This window comes from Malus sylvestris, chromosome 15, assembly GCF_916048215.2.
Source record: "Malus sylvestris chromosome 15, drMalSylv7.2, whole genome shotgun sequence".
NCBI lineage: Eukaryota > Viridiplantae > Streptophyta > Magnoliopsida > Rosales > Rosaceae > Malus > Malus sylvestris.
In genome coordinates, this window is record NC_062274.1 from 13,122,044 (window position 1) to 13,144,650 (window position 22,607).

Below are 22,607 nucleotides of genomic sequence, written 5' to 3' on the forward strand. Positions count from 1 at the left end.
TAAAACATCACAAAATAATGATGATCCAATTCCATTTTTATTGTTTGGTTTCATTAAAACATCACATGTATTTTTCTTTTTAATTATAGGAAGTTTAGAGTGCTAAATAAAGAGCTCGTTTATATGTGCTTTTAAAATAATTGAAAACGCTTTTGATGAAAATACTTTCGAAAACTATCCTTAGTAAAAATATTAGTAAATCCTGAAAAATCACTTAAAGTGCTTCATAGGAGAATCACATAACTGGTGCTTCTTGTAGAAATCACTTAAAGTACTTTTGGAACTCAAAAATATTTTTCTTTAAAAACGATTTCAGTCATTTTAAAAGTATATCCAAATGAATCCAAAAATTTTAAAATGCTAATAACAATTCTTAAAAAATATTATATTACAAAACAAGTGATATATAATATATATATATACACACACTTGGTGAGCCATGAATTACAAAACTTTCATAAGCACGTCACGTCATCTGCAACATTCATAAAACAAAGACGAGAGTCACGAGACACATTAATCGGAGCACCCGGAGGAACCTGAAAGCCCGACGGCGTCTATCCACGACAATATTCTCGTTCTCCGGTAATTGCCTCGCCGGAATGTGCTATATCACTCCGGTTCTCCACCTCCCGATTAATTTGGTGAATTTTAATTGCCGCAAATCACAGCCACGCGAATTGAATTTCCCAATTTTCGATTTCTGTTTATGCTCCATGATCCATCACTGATCACTCAGCACCCAAACAATGTCTTAGGGTTCATCAGTTACGTGTTAATTGGATTTAATTGAAAAAAGATTCGATTTTCATGCTTAATTAAGAGTACTGGAACTTGGGTTGATTGAGTTTTCTTCTAATTTGGTGTTATTTTTGAAAATTTTGGAGAAATTGAAGCTGAAATTGTGTTGCTTGATCGTGAAAGTTTGAATTTTCCGGGAATCGGAAAGTTTGGTTCTGTGATTTTTGTGGAAAATGAGCTCAGAGAGACGACAATGAACAAGTCGAGAAAGGTAGGGAAGTATGAGGTGGGGCGGATGGTTGGCGAAGGGACATTCGGCAAGGTTAAGTTTGCGAGGAACTGCGAGACCGGCGAAAGCGTGGCCATGAAGATTTTGGCCAAAAGCACCATTCTCAAGCACAGAATGGTTGATCAGGTGATTCACCTTTTTGTCTTCCCTTAAATAATTGTGTCTTGGATTGCGGATATGAGCGTAGCCACATTGGATAGAACAGATGCGCTCTCCATATGCACCGAGTTCAAATCCCCATATCCGCAGTTGAGATAGGTTTTTTTAGATTAGTGTATATTACAAAAATCGTTGTGTTTATGGAGTAGGCTAACTTCTATTCATGTTTCAGATTAAAAGAGAGATATCAATAATGAAGATTGTCAGGCATCCTAATATAGTAAGGCTGCATGAGGTATGGTTATGACATTCTGAATTAATGCCTCATTTCCGAGGACTTGTGTGAATATTTGGAAATTTGTATGCTATATTTGCGTCTTGGCATCTCCGCTGATGTGCATTTTTTTCTTTGGCCCTGTTCCTCTATGCCTTCTCCCTTCGAAATACTAGGTTTTGGCTGGTCGAGCGAAGATATTTATAATTCTCGAGTTTGTAACTGGAGGAGAATTGTTTGATAAAATTGTAAGGCTACTTCTTCAAGATTCGGACCATCATTATAATCAATACACTTACATTCCTATAGGCGTGTCGTTATTTTAGAAAATTTTAACGTTTAAATTTTTATCTACAGGTTCACCGAGGAAAGCTTCCTGAAAATGAATCCAGGAAATACTTTCAACAGCTTGTGGATGCAGTTGCCCACTGTCACAGTAAGGGTGTGTACCACAGAGACCTGAAGGTGCAAACCAATATTCTGTTGGAGCTAATTTCCACTTGCTTTTGTGGCTTCTATACGGTGCTGTGGTTCTAATGGTTTCCCTTTCTTTTCCTTGTGATGTACATTTACAGCCCGAAAATCTTCTCCTTGATGCTTATGGAAATTTGAAGGTTTCTGATTTTGGACTAAGTGCATTGCCCCTGCAAGTAAGGATGATCTTGTTATGTTAATATTCAATCACGCTTGAGAATTTTAATTTTATGCGTATGATTTTCTTGTACTTTACCCTTTCGTCTTTTCTCCTCATCTATCTCTCTGACCATTGCTCCTGTGTTGCCTAATCCTTGAGCAGGGGGACGGTCTTCTTCGCACCACATGTGGAACCCCAAACTATGTTGCTCCTGAGGTACAATTTCTAGAAACTTCACTGCTGTATTCACCCCTTCCACTTGCTGAGATAGCTATCTTGTCAATTCATAATTTGTGCAAAAAAAAAAAAACAATAATTATAGGAGTCAGCTGGAGAGAACAAAATCTTATGCTAAATATTTTTTGTTACCAATGCCCAACAGGTGCTCGGCGATCAGGGTTACGATGGAGCTGCTGCTGATATTTGGTCATGTGGGGTCATCCTGTATGTTCTGATGGCTGGATACCTCCCATTTGATGAGACAAATCTATATACCCTCTATAGCAAAGTATGTTTCCATTGTTCGACTTAGTAAGAATTATATCAAGTTATACAATGTTTGGAATGTTCATGTCTAACACAATGGTTTCCTTCACTATTTCAAACATTTTGCACAGGAACTTAACTTTTTTCTATTTTGTGCCTTTGAGAGGTCTTGTATATTGTAACTATCCTATTGCATGCCTACTCACATACTTGGAAATGCTGTATCACAGTATCAGCAATGCAACCAAGATAGGCTCCAGAACACATTTATACTTTTATGACCCTTGGGAATGCGGATTTGATCCCTCCTGTCATTCCTTCAATGTTTTTATATATGGACTCTGTGGATATTGCTAGATAGTATGAGATCTAACTCTTTTGTTGTCTTGTCTGTAGATTACTGCAGCAGAGTTCTCCTGTCCATATTGGTTTTCTCCCGAGGCAAATAAATTGATACAAAAGATACTTGATCCCAATCCTAAAACTGTGAGTATATTCAGATATTAGTTATTTTTTTGCCAATTGATTAAAGGTCTATACGATTAACTTCACACTGTATTTTATTGATCAAATTCAGCATCATTATACAAGTATTAATAAAATTAATTCTAATTTTTTGGAAGCCATACGGCGATAGAGTATGTGTTATAATCGAGAGAAAAACTGGTTTCTACAATCAGTTAAAGGAAAAGAAAAGATAAAAAGAAAATCTACATTTTTTGGAGTGTTAAGGATTTTCCTAACTTTGTTTAACTGGTCCATGTTTTAATGCAGCGAATTCGGATTGATGGTATCAGAAATGATCCATGGTTTAAGAAAAATTATGCTCCTGTCAAATATAGAGAAGATGAGGAAGTAAGCTTGGATGATGTTCGTGCAGTCTTTGAGGATATTGAGGTTGGTTAATGCATAGTTGTGTTATACACTTTTTAAGAATTCTTCTAATGCATAGTTGTAAAGTTTTGTGATTTACGTTATGGTGAAGTACAGATTAGTAGGATGCGGTAAACTAGTGATAACCTAATGTCTGCAGAGACTTATTTAATTGGCATAGTTTATGCATTTCTAAGTCTATTTCATAACTAAAGAAGAAAGTATTTCTACACTATTGGTATTATGTCACAGGATCAATATATAGCGGAGCGGTCAGAAATTAAGGATGGTGGTCCTTTGTTAATGAATGCGTTCGAGATGATTACCCTATCCCAAGGGCTAAATCTATCTGCATTGTTTGACCGAAGACAGGTATGGTTGTATACTTTCAGCACTTGTGCTGCCACATATTTGCTCCCTTGCCCAATTATTGGCCTGCCCTTAACTTGTTATTTTGTTAAAACTTATAAAGCTCTTACCTTTTGCAGGATTATGTAAATCGGCAAACCCGGTTTGTTTCCCGCAAACCAGCTCAAGTTATAATTTCAAATGTAGAAGCTGTTGCAGAATCAATGAGTCTCAAAGTCCATACGCGCAATTACAAGGTATTATTGCACCTCGGCTTCAGCCGTCCAACATTGACTAATGTTCTTAGTTGAGGGTTGAGTATGATTGGTTGGGTTACCCTAGTACTTTGTATTGGAAACTAATATGTACTCTGGATGATGCTACCTGAAAATCATTTGGTTCCTTTTTCTCCTTTTATTTAATATCATGTTCTGATTTCGTGTTTGAATTTTTGCACCGCAGACAAGACTTGAAGGAATATCAGCAAATAGGACGGGACAATTTGCAGTTGTCCTCGAGGTAATCTTTAAGATTCTCAGCATAACCACTGTAATTATGTTCCCAAAGGAAGATTGGATTTCAGTACAACTACTATTTAACATGATCGTTATCTTTTGCATATAGGTTTATGAAGTTGCACCATCCCTTTTCATGGTAGATGTTCGGAAGGCCGCAGGAGATACTCTTGAATATCATAAGGTTAGCTTCTAGTGAATTCAATTCTAGTTCGTTGTTGTTTGCCTATCATATTTGGCTGCTACAATATGTGATCGTTTGACGAGTCTCAAGTACTCATAAAAGCATTCCGTGATTCGGATTTTGTTTCTCCTTGTACAATATTTCTTTGAAGATTGCGTGCTCGCATCAGTTAATTTATCTTTCCTGTGATTCTTTACGGTTCGTTTTGCAGTTTTACAAGAATTTCTGTGCCAAATTAGAAGATATTATTTGGAACCCAATAGAGGGTACGGGGTAGTTCGAACCATCTTAGAACAAGGACTTGCTGATCCATTTCCTTGGGTGTGAAGCAAATCAGCGAGCAGACCAACAAAGGAAGGCTATTTCTCTAGGGACATTTTCTGAAGCTAGTGTGTCCTTCACATGTTGTATTTGCTTGTAATTTTGTTCTGTAAGTCTGTCGTTTCGATATTATTAACCCTGAAAACATGAAGAAGAAAAATGTAGCTGATTTCCGTTGAGAGATATCGCCATGTATTTAGTATCTGCCGAACATGATTCGCAGAATGTATAAATCGTGAAGATTGTTCATTTAGTCCACCATTATAGCAGTTTCTTAATGTTTTCAACAAGTTTTCTCTCTTGCATCGACATTTTCACTTTAGAAAGTATGTCCTATCACTAAATGTATATATGTATCTACGTGTCTATTTCTCATCACAGCACGTGTTTATATACAATTGGTGGCACCTGAGAATCTCTCTCTCTAAGTGTCATCTATTGAGTTACGTTGCGATATGGGTATTGACGAGAGCCACCAACATATGATTATGTACACCGACGAGACTCAAAGAATCTCGTCGAGTTATATTGTAATGATTTTAAAGGAAATCCAACCCAAAATTCTGCAAATGAATGTTTTCAAGTAATCACAATGAAAACAGCAACAATCCGAAGGGCTTCCCTGCCTCAATATTAAAGAGCAATCCATGGAAGGACTTTAGAGCTCATAAGTCTTTGTATCAACATCATAGCTGCTTGAGTACATAGGAAGCAGGGACTCCTTGCCGACAAAGTAAATGCTCTTAATCACTTGAGCTACATGCTGCTTGCAGAAACATCGTTACATTAAACTAAAATCTAATATATTCAAGGATGGAACAACTTGTTCCTGCATCTGCATTTCCAAGAGAGGAGATAATAGTTCTCATCTCCCTGATAAGTTGTTGCCTCGAGATTACTGCTCTTGTGGTGTGAAGAAGCAACCAGAGTGGCCGTACAAGGCCTGCAACTCATGCATTTGTTCGCACATTGCGGCGGCCTCGATCCCAGCACCGTCTTCATTTGATTTTTTAATCGTTGATCACCATCTCTCTTCAACATGGACTCAGCTACATTTCAAAGGAGAAAATAATTAGAAGAACCAAGATACATATTCAGTAGGAACAATTATTCACACGCCAAAAAAATTGTAATGATGGAGACGGAGTCCACGACAACTAATTTGAAGGGCTAATAACAATTCTTTTTTAACAGAGCGATGTCTTGACTTAAATGGGTTCGTTTCGGTTACCTGAAATGGAAGGAAAGAATGTGAGAAACAAGATAATGACAGTGATTTTTAACCCATTTGGGCATTTTCTTAAAGAAGCCATCAATGGAAAAGGAAAAGAAGAAGAAGAAGAAGCAGCAGCTATGGTTTATGAGTGTGACTTTGATCACTGGCTGAAGCAATGCATCTTCTGAGTTTTGATGGATGGATGATATTGTTTTTTAAGCTTTATTCTGGAGCAAACTGGCAGTTTATCTGACTTTAGGTTTCAGTGTGAATGACCGAAGTTACAAGTTTTTCTGCCTAAATTGACTTTTCCTTGCCTGCTTTTTCTAATTATTGGTGTACAAATGCCCCTCCACCTTTTCGTCATGCAAATCCTTTTATCCCCATTTGCTTTCTTCTCTGTTAAATAACATATATGAGCTTCAATTTCGTAAAATATTTCAGTAGAACAGTCTGACTACATTATTTGTAAAACAACTCTTGTAAGAAGATTAATATATTCTACCCCATATTAATTATACTAGTGTAAAATATGATATGTCAGCAACCTTGCCGAAATTTCTGTGCTAAATGTTGACCCCATGTGAATGGAAAGTAGCTAAAGATATACAACTCCACATAGAGTTGGAAGATAGTAGGTTTTAAAACCTAAAAGCATTTTCTACAGGGTGTTACCAAGTTTTCTTAAGTTGTAAACTTTGCATTAATTGCCATGCCAACCACCATGATCACATTGATTGATGAGGAACTGTGTACCAACTCAAAAGTGAAGAGCTCATGCTCATGCTTCCAGGAGTTGTACAGATAAACTTACATTTTGCAGTGGTGTGTCATAGAATTTTTTAAGTTTTTTATTTTTTGTGATAGACGACGATCTTCTAGTATGCTCTAGTGTACTTACAGACGACATGGACCATACCATAAATTTTTATTTTAGTGAGGGCGAAAGAGAAACAACAATTTGCTCAAAAGGCCTCATCAATCCATGTGTTTTCTTATAAGATTAAGAATGGCATGAGTGGAATTCTAATATTTTTCTTTTTCTAGAAACAGGGAAGATTCTGTGCACAGAGACAGTCTAACTGCTCAACATCTGAGGCTTCAGAAGAACCACATGCTGAGAGGACGCAGCAATAGTGGGCTATCAAACCCCCTACCACAAATCACGCATTTAAACGTATCTTATAAAAGCATGAGATTATTTTATGTTCTAGTCTTACTGACTGCGTGTGATTTTATTCAATTTGATTGCATTAGTTAAAATAGTCTTACTAAAGTTTCTTTTAGTAAAGATATATTTTAATCTCATTCGATCACACGTGATCCCATCTAATTACGCTAGTTGAACATTCTTACCAAAGTTTCGCTTAGAGATACATAAGGACAAAGAGTCATTCAGATGATAAAAGAATCAACACTGTAGCCATATGCCATTCTTTCACCAGACCAGAAAAGATGGCTGCTTTGCTTGCTTTCACTACCTTGGGTAGCTCAACCACTACTCAGTCACCAGTTGCATCACTCTGACATTTCTACCACCTCACCCCACCGCCATGTCTTCACTGTAAACAACAAAGGAGATACCACCACCACCTCCAAGTTTCCAACTGTTGCCCTCTAAAATCTCATGAAGTGTCATTCATTTAAACGTGAATTCGGTCAATTAACCAGAGCACATGCGCCGTTCGTTTACCCTAAGAGAATCGTAAGTACAGATGTTGGATGTTGCCTCTCTCTCGATCGGGTGGAACTGCGGACGGAGACGAGAAAAAAACAGACGGATGGAGATTCTGTTCCCTCTCTTTTTTTTCTCCCCTCCCTCTCCTGTTACACATTTTTTTTTTTGAAAAACTTTAACGAAAAACCTTTATTACTGTTTATTTTAACGAAAAATCATATTTTTACACTAAAAAATCAATTATGATACTATTCATTTTATCATTTATTTTGTCCTTATTGTTAAAACTCAAAATTTTCAAGTCATTTTTATTAGTTATTCTTTTCTTTCCTTCTCTTTTCTCCCTTTATAAAGATGAAATCGTAAGCGTCCAAACATAAGGAGAGAAAGGGAGAAAAGAAAAATAAAAAGAGAATCCTTATCAAAATAAAGATACAAAAAGCCATATGTGTATAAAATGACATTCATTTCGATGTCTTTTAGGCAAATTAATTAAGGCAGGTGCACCGTCATTTAGTACTACGGTCTAATAATGATCTTTTTAAGTGAAAGACCTTAAGTTCGATTGTGAAATTGAATCACATTATTGCTAGTCTGTTGTGACGCTAAACCAACCCCCTCCTCTCTTTTTTATAGATAATATAATTTGTTCAAAAAAAAAAAAAAGGTAGGTGCGTGTACGCTTAAGAGAATCTGCGTACCAGTGCCGCATGCTGCCTCTCTCAATCGAGTGGAAACACGGATAGAGACGAGAAAAATGGAAATACAAAAGACCCTTTTTGTGCGAGTAGTGGTGGAACCCTTGAACTTTGCCGCTCACCGTAATTTGACTCCGCTTCTAAATAGTTTAGAATATCGCATTGTCCAAGTAGAAGTGTCAATTCATTTTTCTATGAGTTACGTACCATCACTATTCTTTTCCAACACCAAAACCATAAGCCTCAGTTTTTGTTTTTGGTTTTCAATTTTCATAACTTATTAGTGAGGACATAAGATCCAAGAGAGAACCATCAATCACATGTATATAAGAGAAATGCATCCCACATATACAGAGGAAAAAGCTAATTACATTACTAGTAGGTGCAGAGTACAATTCATAAACACGGAGAAACCTGCAAAGCTACGACTTGGTAGGGAAAAATAACAACCCTAAAACAAGGTTGCCATGGCAGAACGACCGGAGTCGCTGCCACCAACGAAGCCCAAAACGCAGGAGGAGAAACCCCATCCTTTGAACCGAACAAAGCATCGAAACACTAGATATGCGCATGAAAAGGGAAAACTAGTCCCGTAAACATGTGCAAGCCCGTAAACATAAACACAAACGAAAACTAAGATCTCAGACAACAGACTTCCATCAGACTGAAAATATGTAAAGCTTCATCAAACACGCCGACTAAGGAATGAGGGACGCAGCTAAAAACACCACGTAAACCATCCAGCGGAACAAAAAAGGACCGAACGCAAGTGGAAACACCTTATATCAGCGGTTGGTGGACTGTATTCTAGGGGAACCATGGCGGTGAAGAGAGGCAACCTCCTGTTGATGAGAGGCTAAACAGTGGAAACAGGCTTTCCTGTTTGAGAAAGCCTGCAAAAAAACGATGATCATCAGGCAAAGTCCCCCTGGAAAACAACCAAGCCGCTGATCTACCAGCAAGGCCACTACCAATGGGCCAAAAATTATGTATGCTGAACGTGGATACGCGTGTGAACTGACTGTGTGAGCTTAACATCTTAGAACTGCCGAATCTAACCCGAATTCCTTTGATTTCTTGATCTTACCCCTACTTCATATCTGCTTCTCTCCTTCGCTTTATAGGCGTATTGTTCTGTTCCTCATTAGGCCAAGATATCACATCTCCACAAGCTGTCGACAAGCAGCTCAATTGATCTGTTGCTGATAGCAGTACAATGTTGGAGATTCAACCCCATCAAGGTCTCGCCCAATTTTTTCAGGGAAGGGAGGCTTTTGTGTGAGATTTCGGAACAGCCAGAAATGGAAAGGACTTGCAAGTTGATCTGCTCTGCGGAAGAAAGGGCAGCAAGGCCAGAGTCAGTGATTGCACACTTCGACACATCTAGCTCACGAAGAAACAGGCAGTTGTTTGCGATTGCCACCAAGCTTGCATCAGTAATCTTCCTGCACCCATCAAGATTCAGTACCTCTAGGGTTTCCCCATGCAGACTAACCAACGACACAACTACTTTATCCGTCAAATTCAAGCATCCGTTAAGATTCACTTTGACAAGCCCTTCCTCCGAGCTCTCGAGAAGTGAGAGAATCCCTGCATCTGTCATTCCATATAGACCACTCAAGTCTATATTATGTAGCTGAGGGCACAACCTTCCTACCATGGCCAGGCTAGCACTACCGAACCCAGGGCAGTTTCGGACGGACAAGGATCGAAGTGATCTGCAACTAGAGGTCATAGGTACTGCTAAACTTACATCCTTGATTCCCATGCACTTCACTAAGGTGAGAGATCTCAGCTTTTCTCCGCATTTTGTGAGGGCATAAATTATTCCCGATTGTGTAACCCTGTTACACTCCTCCAGTTGCAGGCTCTCAAGTGATCCTGCAGCTTTGGCAAAAGCTACCAGCCCGTTGTCGGATACAAAGCAACACTTGCGAAGACACATCTGCTTCAAACTTGTGCATCCCTTGCCAATGGCTTCAAGACTGACATCTGTTGTTCCCCGGCATGATGTGATTGTCAATGAAACCAGATTCTGCAAAGCTTGAGCATTACCCATGACCCAAAAACCTTTCTCGCTAACATTCTGGAGACCACTGAGAACTAAATTGGTAACAGCATTTCCATGATGTCCAATCACGGCAAGAGAGAAATCCGTGATGTTCAAAGCCTGAAGCTTTAACTTCATCAGCACGGAAGAAGCTGATGATAACAGACTAGATACTCCATGATCGCCAACAAGAACGCAGTCCCTGATAGATACGGATTGCAACTTGGAGCAAGACTTTCCAATAGCTTGCAAGCCCTCGTTCCCAATCCTTGAACACGATTCGATATTCAAAGAATTTAAATTTGGGCAGTTCTCTGCGATTGCAATCAAACCCTTGTTGGAAATTGAAGGGCACCCGCAAAGATCAAGCTTCTCCAACAAAGGACATCCTTTAGCTATCTCAATCAGGCCTTCGTCACCAACGGAAGAGATGTTCCACAATGAAAGAGACTTGAGAGAAGGGCATCCCTGAGCAACTGCCGAGAGGCCAAGGTTGGTAACTCCACGGAATGAGTTGCTACCTCGGATCGATAGCTTTCCTAGTCCTCCACGGCTACTGGTTCCAACAGCAATAGCAGCAAGTCTAATATCCGTTGCTTTCTTCCCTTCCAAACACCTTGTGAGGAAACCATCATTTTCCTGTTCTTGATCTTCATCACCAGTGATCATTTCAGCGTCATCAGAATTGTCTACAACAGGGATCTTGCATAGATCAACCTTCCAGATACTGCTTATGAGCATAAGCCACTTCTTAGAGACGGATGCACAAGAGCTCCTCTCTTTACCACCCTTGAGGCGCCTGAAAATCTCAAAGAGGCATTCATCGGGAAGAACGTTGATTGACGGATTCTTAATTTGTTCAAAATCGCTCCTTCCAGAGGCGTATTGGGAACTGATGCGAGCCCGCTTGCTAGGAGGGCAATACACATCCACATGGGAGCCCATTGACAACAGGCAACCCAAATCCATGGGATTTGAGTAAAAAGAACCCCCAGGGTAGAAATCATCGTCACCTGGTAAAACCCAAAAACAAAAACTAAATTCAGCTACAAGTATCCACAAATTCGTTCAAAACCAGTCAACCATAACATCTGATGAAGAAATTCTTCATGCCAAATCTTAAGTCATAACAAAATTACAGGCTTTCCTATTGAATTCAATTTGTAAGGATTACCATTCAATGTAACTTACTATACAATCCTATTGAATCTAAAATACTACTGATTGGGATTTCCCAGCTAATTTTTTCCCCTAAAAACTCATAAAGGTATGAGATTTCTGAACTTAACAAACATCCAAAGCATATATATCACAACATAAGATCTTCAACAACTTTAAGATAATTGAAAATTCAACCAGGCATTAAATCTAAGCATTCTTCAACCACTAAGGAACCAAATATTAAAGCTATAGAACATACAGATCATTACGAATTGGATACAGAGATTAACAAAACCCATAAAAGCAATTGACCAAAATTCACCAAAACTAGATCAAAATCCCACATAACTAAAAGAAAAAAAAGAAAAAAAGAACAGAGACTCACCGCTGTAATTAACGAGGGCAGGCATGGTCGCAGGCTCGTAACAATCCACGAGAATCCAGAGATTTCAAAAGCAAACAAGTCGAAGACGAAAAGCGTTGAGATTAGAGCGATGAGGGCACGGAGCATTTGGGGAAGAACCCTAGGGAGTAGGGAAAAAATGGAGGTGGAGAAGGAGGAGGAGGAAGAGGAAGAAGAGCGTGTTGAAATTGAAATGTGGGAAGGTGTGGGGGAGTCTGGGTATGTATGTGTCATTGGGAGAAGATTATATGGGGAAAAGGGAAATATGGAGGTGTCGCTCTCACCTTCTCTCTTTCTCTCTCTTTCACTCTCTCTCTCTCTCCTCTCGTACATCTGATTCTGCTACATGCATTGTATCCTTCCTCAATACCAGTCACCCCCTGCCCTAACCACTTCCCCCAGCCCAATACCGCCAAACCGGAAACCGGCATTCCTTTTTTTTTTTCTTTCCTTTTTTGTTTTATGACATTTTTATTTTCGATGTTTTTCCTCTAATTTTTTCCCTCTGTATCTTCTTCTTAGTCTCACAAGCTTCACAAAAAATATTTAGATAAAAATACCCCTTAAACAAAAAACTTCAAAAGTAATTCAAAATAATACATCAAGTGTGGCAGGGGTATTTTTGTCATTTTAACAATGTTTTTAAATAATTAATTTTTGTGTACATTTTAAAAATAATAATCAGTCCCTCACAATAGGCTAGCAATAATGTGATTGAATCAGTTGTTCATTAAATATTATTTTCTCTATTTTTAAACACATTCAAAACATTTTAAAAGGCGTGTAATGCTGTTATAAAAAAGGTGTTTCGCACGCAAATAATAATGTGATTAAACTATTTGTCAAATTATTGTTTTTTTTTTTAACAAACGATATTATCTACACAAAGTGGGGTGGGTTTAGCCTCACAATAGGCTAGCAATAATGTGATTCAATCAATTGTTTATTAAATATTATTTTCTCTATTCTTAATATAAATTCAATATAGACCAATTTTATTATGTGGATTTAGCTGCTTTAATTGGTTTATGAGGGATTCCTTCTAGCATGATCTAAGATTATTCATTTACTTCAAATATTTGACTTTCCATTTGTCAATTTACACATATAAATACATTTTAAACGTGTAAGCTGCGCGTAGTACATCGTGATTCAAAAAATGTCTTTCTGCACCCGCGTGAGCGCATGCATGAAGGCTTGTATATATAAATAAAGCCAACAAGCCCAATAAATAGTGTTTTTTGGTGTCACAAGCTTCACCAAAAATAATTGGACAAAAATGCCCCTCAAACAAAAAACTTCAAAAGCAACCTAAAATAATACATCAAATGTGGTAGGGGTATTTTAATCATTTTAACATTGTTTTTTAATAATTAATTTTTTTTTGTACAGTTTTTTAAATTTTTTATAACTAGTACCTTATAATAGGCTAGCAATAATGTGATTCTATCAGTTGTTCATTAAATATTATTTTCTCTATTTTTAAACACTTTCAAAACATCTTCATAGGCATGTAATGTCGGTTATAAAAAATGTCTTTCGCACACGCATAATAATGTGATTAAATTAGTTGTCAAACGATTTTTTTAAAACGATATTATCTACACTAAGGGGTTTCTTCTAACATGATCTAAGATTATTCATTTACTTACAATATTTGACTTTACTTTTGTCAATTCACGCATATAAATACATTTAAAACGTGTAAGTAGCGCATAGCACGTCGTGATTCAAAAAATACTTTCTACATGCGCGTGTGTGAAGGCTAGTTAAAAAAAGAAAGAAAGATGTATTGATTATTTTCACAAAGCGATATTCTATATTATTCTAATGTACGAATATACGAAAAAATAAGATACAAATTTGTGCGCAATGAGACCAGCATGCTAGTTTGTTTAATTGGCCTAATTCACATTTGTTACCTAGTTCTTCGGGTATTTTTTTCACAGACCATTTGTACTCAGAAAAGAGAATCCAACAAGTTTTTCTCAGTTAGAAATATGCCCTAAAAAAGAGAAAAAGAACAAAAAATGGAACTATTAACGGGTTTACAACAACAACTTGTGCAAATGGCAATTTCATATAGCAAAATTAGTATGAGACTAAAATTTAATTAGCAAGTGCTTATGATGGTACATTTGTACGATTAGATGTACATGGACATGGCTAAAAACATGGGTATAGCGAATCTGTGTGCTTTCCTAGGATAAATCTTCCCTAATATGCAACGAGGATAAAGACGCTCCTCTCCTAATTTGGATATAAAAAATACGATTTAGTTGGATTACCACGTATGTGGACATACCTAAATACATGGGTATAGTGAAATTGTGTATTTTCCTAGTTTGGGAATATACTTTATCTATTTCTGTCGTAACGGCTTTACAACGGAGATAGGAAAGCCCCTCTCCTCTTTCGGATACCAAAAATTATGACTTGATTGCATTAGACATTCCAACTATTTGTTATGTTAGGAAAAATTGAACTCAAAACTTTTCTTGCTGCTTACGTTGGTAGAATCGAACTTTAAACATAATGTAATTGCCCACCCTTGGTGAACACACAAGTTAAAAGCAAATTGAGGATTATACACTTATCTATTAATCGCAAATTTGGGGATTTATACATTTATCTATTATTCATTTTCTCAATCATCAAACAAAGCATAATAATGATTCAATTTCTGAATCACACTCTTCAGTATTGTGATATCGGATTAAATTATTTCACCTTAATTACGATTAAAGTACAAGATAAAAAATTTATAAAAAAAAAAAAAAAACTGCAAAAGATCAGGAGTTGGAGAGCAACACAAGGTAACTTAGTGTAAGGAATCACAGGACATGGTATCAATCAGACATCTTGATTGAAGATAGTTTTATTGTGTGATTATATCTTTTTCTCTTTTATTCTATAATGCTAGCCTCTTTTTTCTTGCTCCGAATTGAAAGTTCTTGCAATTTTTTTTTAGAGGTTCTCTTCTTGTTTATGTTCTATCATCTATACGTATTTTATCGACATCTTAATTAATAAATATTGTACTCTCCATAAAACTAAACCTGAATACACTGATACTTGCTTTGGCTCGATTATATGGTTGGAAATTAGTTTAGATTAATTAATATACATTTATACATGTTTTGTTGTTTGTGAAATTGGTACTTGATGATCAGGTTCATTCATCTAGGAATAGGGCGTTTAAATGGACTAAGAGACAAGAGTTGGAATCTTGAGCCAAAAGAGTATGAGTAAAAAATTACATAATAATAAATCACACAGTCTGTCCAAAAATAAATAAATAAATCACACAGAATTGAGAGGAAGGGTGGATGTCTGGTAATTGGAGAACCGTCCCAAGAAACCAATTATACATATAATACAATAAAAGATAAACTTTTGACTGATGACTATGAAGGAGGGAACACAAAAATTCAAAGAGAGGGAAAAAAGCAGCATGAAGTGTTGAACTTTGAGGAGTTATCATCAGCAAAGGGTAAATTTGCTTCTGCCTCTTAATTAAAGGATATAATTTTCTTACATTTTTTTGTTTGTTTGTACATTTCTATTTTTTTTTTCAGTTTATACAGCTAAAATTTATAAATAATCATGAGTGTTGTTGTTAGGGTGGGTGACCAAAGCTAAAGAAACTGAACTGAACACCGAATCGAAACATGAAAAACCAAATTGAAGAAAAATCGAACCAAACAAAAATCTTTTGGTTTGATTTTGATTTCAATGGTTTCCAACTGCAACACGCCGACACCTCCTCGTCCAGATCATCCTCACTATCACTCTGCTTTGTTTGCGACACCTCCTTTACGATGTCTGCGATAGCGCCTCCACCGCGCCGTCTGTGACAACACTTCCTCAATCTTCTGTTTTGTTGTGTCTTCCAGTTTCACAGGGCAAGCAGATAAAAACGAAAGCGTATTTGCTTAAACGGTAATGTTAGGGAGACTAAATTTTAGAGATAAAGTTTGCAAACTAAATGATATATCACCAATAGGAATGAACACGTTTATTAACCTTTAGGTAATAAACTAATTATCAACTTCCATATAATTTAATTTTCAAAATAACGTCTATAAATTTAATTTTCCAAATATTATCCTTTCTTAAATAGTGTAAGCGGATAATCAAAATAATGTTTTAATCATGATTTCTCTTTATTCTTTTTTTTCTATATAAAAATAGCAAGTGAAAAATCAAGGAAAGGTGTTATGTTGCCCAATATGCCACTTCAGCATTAATAAACTCTCATTCAATTTTGAAATGGTTAGGTATTGAAGTGTTGAAGACTTAAAATGGTTAGGTTTTCAATTTTAATAAAAACTCTTGAAACCGAACTCATCCCTAATTCCTCTGGTAAAAAAATGTATGTAGATATTACTTCCTCATGATTAAATCCCTTTTAATTAATTTTTCCTTCCAAAAAACAATTTCATAATTACTTTCCTCTTGGACCACTATAATTTGGACGCAGCATTATTGAGAGTGGTGGCATGTCTAATCAACTACATATATTTAGGTGGGACTGACGTGATAATATCATTCATAATACCAATGCATGAACAAACAATGATTTGAGACACAAAGTTGAATTTTAAGTACAAAGTAATGTTAGAGAGATTAATTATTTAGATTAAATTTTGTATATTATATGACGTGATAGTTGACGATTAGATTATCATTTAAATGTTTGTTAATGTGCTTATTTATTATTAATGACACATTACATGATTTATAAAATTGGTCTAAAAATTGATCTACCTAACATTATTCTTAAGTACACATTCATATTAGAACTAACAGAAAATAGAAACTTCCTGGAGAAAACGAAAAAACAAAACTAGATTATTAGGATGTCAATGTTAAACAAGACATTTTTTTTATCAAACAATGATGTTAGATTAAATTTAATCTTTAACCTACCATTATACGTTACTTAATTGAATATTTTATCTAGTTTGTCATATAAAAAATAAAATTTTAACGAAAAACTCCCGGTGCTGTTCACTTTAATGAAAAATCATATTTTTACATTAAAAAGTCAATCATGATACTATTCATTTTATCCTTTATTTTGTCATTTTCGTTAAAACTCAAAGTTTTCAAATCATTTTCATTAGTTTTCCTTATAAAAAATGAAAATTGATTTCCACACTTTTATCTTCTTCTTTACACTCATTCCGTTGTTATTTATGTTTCTTTTTTTTATTTATTTAATCCAAAGTTAGAAAGAAAAAAAATGCGAAAATGCATTTTCCATGGTTAAAATCCAAAACACTGTAGAAAAAAGGGTAAATGTTCACACGCATTGACAAGTTGCCTTCAAACCACTACAACAATACAAGTCAACCTAGAGTGGTCAAAAATTGTTTCCCAAAGAGAATGAGTCACACATACGTGCTGGTAGACTTGGATAAAACAAATTCCAAGCCAGAAAGGAAATATGGGTGTAGTGAGAGTGACCGATGTCATATTCAACCCGGTTCTCTTGTTTTGGGCAAAGAGGTGTGAGGATGTGCAATGAACTTGATATAAAAATAATTTAGGAAATTGTCTGTAGGTCCAATGCATGGCTAAAAAATAACAACTTTTTCAGACTTCATAGGCTTTTAAAAAATATAATGATCGCTTTCGAAGTCTCTAGAGGTGATGCAAATTCCAAACTTGGTTTTTCTTTCCTCCGGTTTTTCCATTTGTGTTTTTTTCTGATTAAAGTCGATAGGTTTATTCTTTTTCTTTAAGTCTCAGCAAATGTATACGGACTGACCATTTCTTCTTTCATTATTCACCCACCTTTTTCTTTGCTTGGATAATCAGTATTTTCTTCGGGATATGAGAATACATCATTTTCTTTTTTTACACATTTTATTTATTTTATATTATCGAAAATTAAATAGAAACAACGAACGAGATTAAACATGAACGTATATGAAGATAAAAATGATGCGTGATTATCATTTCTTTAATTTTCTTAAGTTGTGAGAGATATACATTAATTAGCCAATGGTATTTTGCTATACATTTCTTAAATTTTGGGTCATGTTTTATTTGTGAATTTCTTATACGAATTAGCTGCTTTTGACTATTATACATTGACAGATATTGCATAAATACATCATATTATCCTTCAAGTTTCGTAGGATTATAAATACTCTAACATTAGCTGTTTAACACGTAAATATGAAGGAAGATAGAACATTTTATAAGAGATTAGTGCTGCTTAACAAATATTAACTACTAGCAACCAATCTAACATTTTTAAACTTTAATAAACGATTTTAATGGTTTTAAGTTATAAGTTGATATCAAGGCAATTGATTTTTGTAAAATGTTGGCCACTTGAATTTAACTAATGAGGTTCGCACGCAGCTGACAGCCAACCAAAACGACATGAATACATGATCACCTGTCAATTAATAAGCTTTTCTCTCCATCCACTTGATTCTTTTTTTTTTTTTTCAGTTTTGGGACACTTCCAAATTAAAACTGGTGGAGTGGCCATTTAAGTATAAGTTGTATAACAACTATTAGCAGCTAATTGTATTATAATTAATATAGATCGAAATATACTCTAAACTAAATAACTAAAGAGAAATCTTTTTCATGTGTTTGCTCCTGTTGTATCCAAGATCAATCTTACAAATTGTGAATCGTCCTGGTAATTAGAGTATTTTTTTTCAACTCCTTACCTTCCACGCACTCTCCTCCATTTCTTCGTGTAGATTAGTATAAAAGGTTAAATCTTATGCTTTGAGCCTTGAGATTTATATTAAAACAAAAGGGCTTTCACTTGGATTAGTTGTTTATAACCAAAAAACAAAAAGTTGGTGATTGTGTTTAATTAGTGACATGAAAATGATCTCATGTAAAAATTAAGCCGAAAATGAGCGTGTGGGCAATCAACTGATTTGGTTTGTTGTGTTAAGTAAGATGAACTAAGTTCGATTATATTATTTGATTTTGATGTGTCTAAATAGTATTACTATATTTTTATGCGCATAGGGCCCCAAATTTGATGGTCCTCGAAATTTTTGGAATTTCTCTTTATTTGTAAGTGAGAGGTCTTATATTCGATTCTCACCAAAGGCGAATTTGAACCACATTATTATGGCTGGTCTATTGTTAGGCTTAACCCGCTTCACCACCCCTTATTGTAGATAATATCGTTTGTTAAAAAATAAAATAAAAAAATCTCATTGTGCACTCTTTATAAGCGTAATTGTTTTCTTTCTACATATAAAAATATGGAGTATAATGATATATTTTCAGTGCTAATGATAACACCCTAAAAACAATATTTTTTCAATTTTATTTGTATAATATTATATATTTAAGTGAAATTTTAATAAAGTTAGAGTTTTGAATTTTTTTTCTTGTTTGGTTGTTTAATATTGAACTGATTTTGATTATTTAGTGAAGGCTATGCTTGTAGTTCTTTTTTACTTATTATAAATGGCATTTATAAATTTACAATCAGTGAGTGCTAAGGTTTGTTTTGGTTTAAGTGTTTGTTTTGTTCTATTTTTTTTCTTAACCATCTTAAAGAAGAGCCTTTTTATAAATTTCGCACATAGCTCCTAAAATCTCAGAATTGATCCTGACATCGACATAATGTTTTAAAGGGTGCAAGCATTTTTGCCTTTCTTTTTCTTTGTTATATTTACAATTACGTCGAAAATGTGCATTGAATACGAGTTGGCTGACCTGATGGCAAGGCTAGAAACATTGGACCCTCTCCCACTTGTTATGCAGACTTGGTAGACAAAGAAGACTAGGGTATTAGTCTAATTCACCAAAAATACCTTGAAATTTCAATGCAAAATTCAGAAGTTCAGAATCTAAACTGTACATGCACCTTCCTCCACCAATGAATTTCCACAAATCTCATCCAGAAAAAGAAGGAAAAAGAAACCCATAAATAATTTTTTGATTTGTTCTTCGAATCGTTCTAGATTTTGCTACCTAAACTAGAGTCAAGTTTGTCTTCAACAGTCCGAACCATTGAATAGTCCGTCTTGTTATCTATTAGAATTATTAAGTAAGAATTTTTTTTTTAATTCAATCATAATCGTTTATTTTTCAAACTACTGAATAGTTTGGACTATTAAAAAAAATTAGAGTTTTAGCAAAACACTCCCGGTACTGTTTACTTTTAACAAAAAAAATCATATTTATACATTTTCCTGGCACTATTCACTAACCTTTAAAAAAGGTTTTTCATTAAAATTGAAGTTTTTTTGGACTTTTCGTTAGTTTTGCTAAAAAATTAAAATCATCAGGTACTAATTTACCTTTCGAGGTAAAAGTTGAATCGAAACGCATGCTTGGTTTTTCTTAGAATGTCCGTGATTTGTATCCGGTCTAATCTCCTAGGAAGAAAAAAAAGAGAATGAAATTTTTTAATTTTTTTTCTAAAAGTTAGGGTTTAACTTTTATGATCAACTTGGCGTATTGTAATTAGATTAGGACTAGTTGTTTACGTACGTACTCATAGTTACCAACTTGCCTACTTGCCGTCTTGAAGCAAGCAACGAGGCAAAAGACTATAAAACCCTAGGTCAGCGTTGGTAATGGTATACCAGGCGCTGCTCTCAATACCCTGCAGAGACAACCATGCACAGCATGCCATCGCCAGCTAATAAACCCTAATCGTGCACTAATTTCTACTAATCAAAGATGTTTTACATTAATATAAAAAGTTTCGGGAATTATCTCGTCCACTTAGCTTGCCCACAAATTCTCTAATGAAAAAGGTTGAGAAAGGTAAAGGTAGTCACACGATTCATGCACCGTAAAATGTCTCAATTTAGTCCACTTTTATTACAATTTAGTAATATTTTTCTTTCTTGACAAGTTAAATTCATGTTTATTTCTTATGGCTCGTTTGAATTTTTTTTTTAAATAACATAAAATGTTTTTAGTAAAAATGATTTTAGAATTAATCTTTAATGAAAATGTAAGTGAATCCTGAAAAAACACTTAAAGTACTTCATGTTCTTTAAGTGCTTTTAGAATCCATAAACATTTTGTGTAAAAGTAATTCCAGTCATTTTAAAAGCACTTCCAAACAAACCCTTAACAATGACGAGTTTGATAACTAATTATGTTTAACCCGTGGTATAGCTTCATATTTTAGGACTGAGAATTTTGTTAAGAATGTGGACATGATCCAGTCTAATGGATTTGTTGGTTGACGATATAGAATATATGTTCTGTGATCTTGGTACTCTAAAGTCTTCATCTTTGACAATTTTCGTCTTAATTAATTTTTTTCTTTTTATTACCACCAAAGTTATCGGATCAAGTGATCTGAGCTTTTAAAATTTCATCTAACGACCCACCTGTTTTGACTTCTTAAAAGTTATAATAATTTGTGGCCGTTGGATGAAATTTCAAAGGTCTGAATCACTTGATCCGATGGTCTTGGTGGAAGAAATCTGGAGAGGATATCTCTTCTCTTTTATTACCAAGTCTTTGCCATAATCCATGCGGACTTTTATGACTTGGAAATACAAACATAAATAAATAGTCATCAAAATACTATGAAATATATGCTACGTACTTGTAATATGGACATTCAAGATATTTGTAGCGGTAGCCTTTTTGGTATTGTCTTTATACATGCATTGTACGAGGGATATATTTATATAATTCAACTTGGTCCTATTGTTTGTTCCTCCTTTTATAGGAGTAGTTGAAGGGATGAAAAAAGATAAAAAAAATTGTGTATGAACCCATTGGGAATTTGATATGTTTTGTAGGGCTTACTTTTCAAAAAAGCAAGACTCTCTCCCTCACACAGAATCAAGTTGGGGGGGGGGGCGCCATAAAGTCATAAAACATGGAACCAAATTATAAGGTGCTACTTAGTGTTTTCTTTAGTTGCCTGCCTGTCTGTGGGTAAGTATAACTTTAGGCACTAAGATACAGTGCTGAAACATATTTTATTGTTAGACTTGATTCAACGGTTCTCGGTCATTTAGATATTAAAAAATTGTGGGTGGGTGAAGGGGGCAAAGAGAGGTAGGGTGAGGTTCTGTAATGGCAGCTTAATTTGGCAGCATGCATCATCCAATCCACGCAGGCTTTTATTTGTATACGAATGTATTTGGCACTAATGGCAGTGTCTGACCTCATGAAATTTATATCTGAATAAAAATGCAAATTAATATTTTCTCTTCAGTGCTCTGTCTTCTCTTCTGGTTTGTTCATAGAAAATGCACGTAATCTATGATTCAAATATATATTCAGTTCACATTTTGGTGAAGTAGTTCTTTGCATTCATATTATTAACTCTTGAATATTCAATAGGGCATTCGTCAGCTGTTGTGTGGAGGCCCGGATGGATGCCAAGTTAGATAATATATTCATGATTTAGCAAACAACAAACCTACACTTGGAACAAGTTTCACTGAATCGGTAATATGCAGATGCTTCTTCCCTTTTGACAGACATTAACCCCACATGTAAGAAGTTAATGTATGTTTTCTTTTTTCTTTTTTAGAAATGGGAAAATTGGTGACAAGCCATAATTATTCACTATTTTTGGGTTTGGAGAGACTATGGGGAGTTTCACTCTGCCCGTGATCACAGTCAAGCAGATTCACCAGTTGGAAGCATCGAACCTA

General features: G+C 35.3%; 2 protein-coding genes and 1 long non-coding RNA gene across 6 annotated transcripts; 1 reads left to right on the top strand and 2 right to left on the bottom strand.

Moving 5' to 3' along the window:
• The first annotated feature begins 451 nt into the window (after positions 1-451).
• Positions 452-5,054, top strand: LOC126604107 (CBL-interacting serine/threonine-protein kinase 24-like). Of its 4 annotated transcripts, none has more exons than XM_050271219.1 (15): positions 452-585; positions 888-1,156; positions 1,362-1,424; positions 1,580-1,651; positions 1,761-1,868; positions 1,979-2,053; positions 2,197-2,253; positions 2,420-2,545; positions 2,920-3,009; positions 3,298-3,420; positions 3,649-3,768; positions 3,885-4,001; positions 4,207-4,263; positions 4,369-4,443; positions 4,655-5,054. In XM_050271219.1, the coding sequence occupies exons 2-15, from the start codon at positions 995-997 to the stop codon at positions 4,718-4,720; spliced, it is 1,311 nt and encodes a 436-aa protein (XP_050127176.1). In that variant the 5' UTR covers positions 452-585; positions 888-994; the 3' UTR covers positions 4,721-5,054. The 4 variants fall into 4 exon arrangements, with proteins under 4 accessions (XP_050127176.1, XP_050127179.1, XP_050127177.1 ...); XM_050271222.1 differs by having other exon boundaries at positions 2,200-2,253; XM_050271220.1 differs by having other exon boundaries at positions 897-1,156.
• Positions 5,055-5,357: 303 nt separating this feature from the next.
• Positions 5,358-6,370, bottom strand: LOC126604111 (uncharacterized). The gene is made up of 2 exons (XR_007616492.1): positions 5,996-6,370; positions 5,358-5,813 (listed from the first exon to the last, which is right to left on the bottom strand). It is a non-coding gene; the product is annotated as an uncharacterized LOC126604111 (long non-coding RNA).
• Positions 6,371-8,705: 2,335 nt separating this feature from the next.
• On the bottom strand, positions 8,706-12,208 carry LOC126604141 (EIN3-binding F-box protein 1-like). Its single transcript, XM_050271259.1, has 2 exons — positions 11,953-12,208; positions 8,706-11,419 (listed from the first exon to the last, which is right to left on the bottom strand). The coding sequence occupies exons 1-2, from the start codon at positions 11,975-11,977 to the stop codon at positions 9,501-9,503; spliced, it is 1,944 nt and encodes a 647-aa protein (XP_050127216.1). The 5' UTR covers positions 11,978-12,208; the 3' UTR covers positions 8,706-9,500.
• Positions 12,209-22,607: the final 10,399 nt, after the last annotated feature.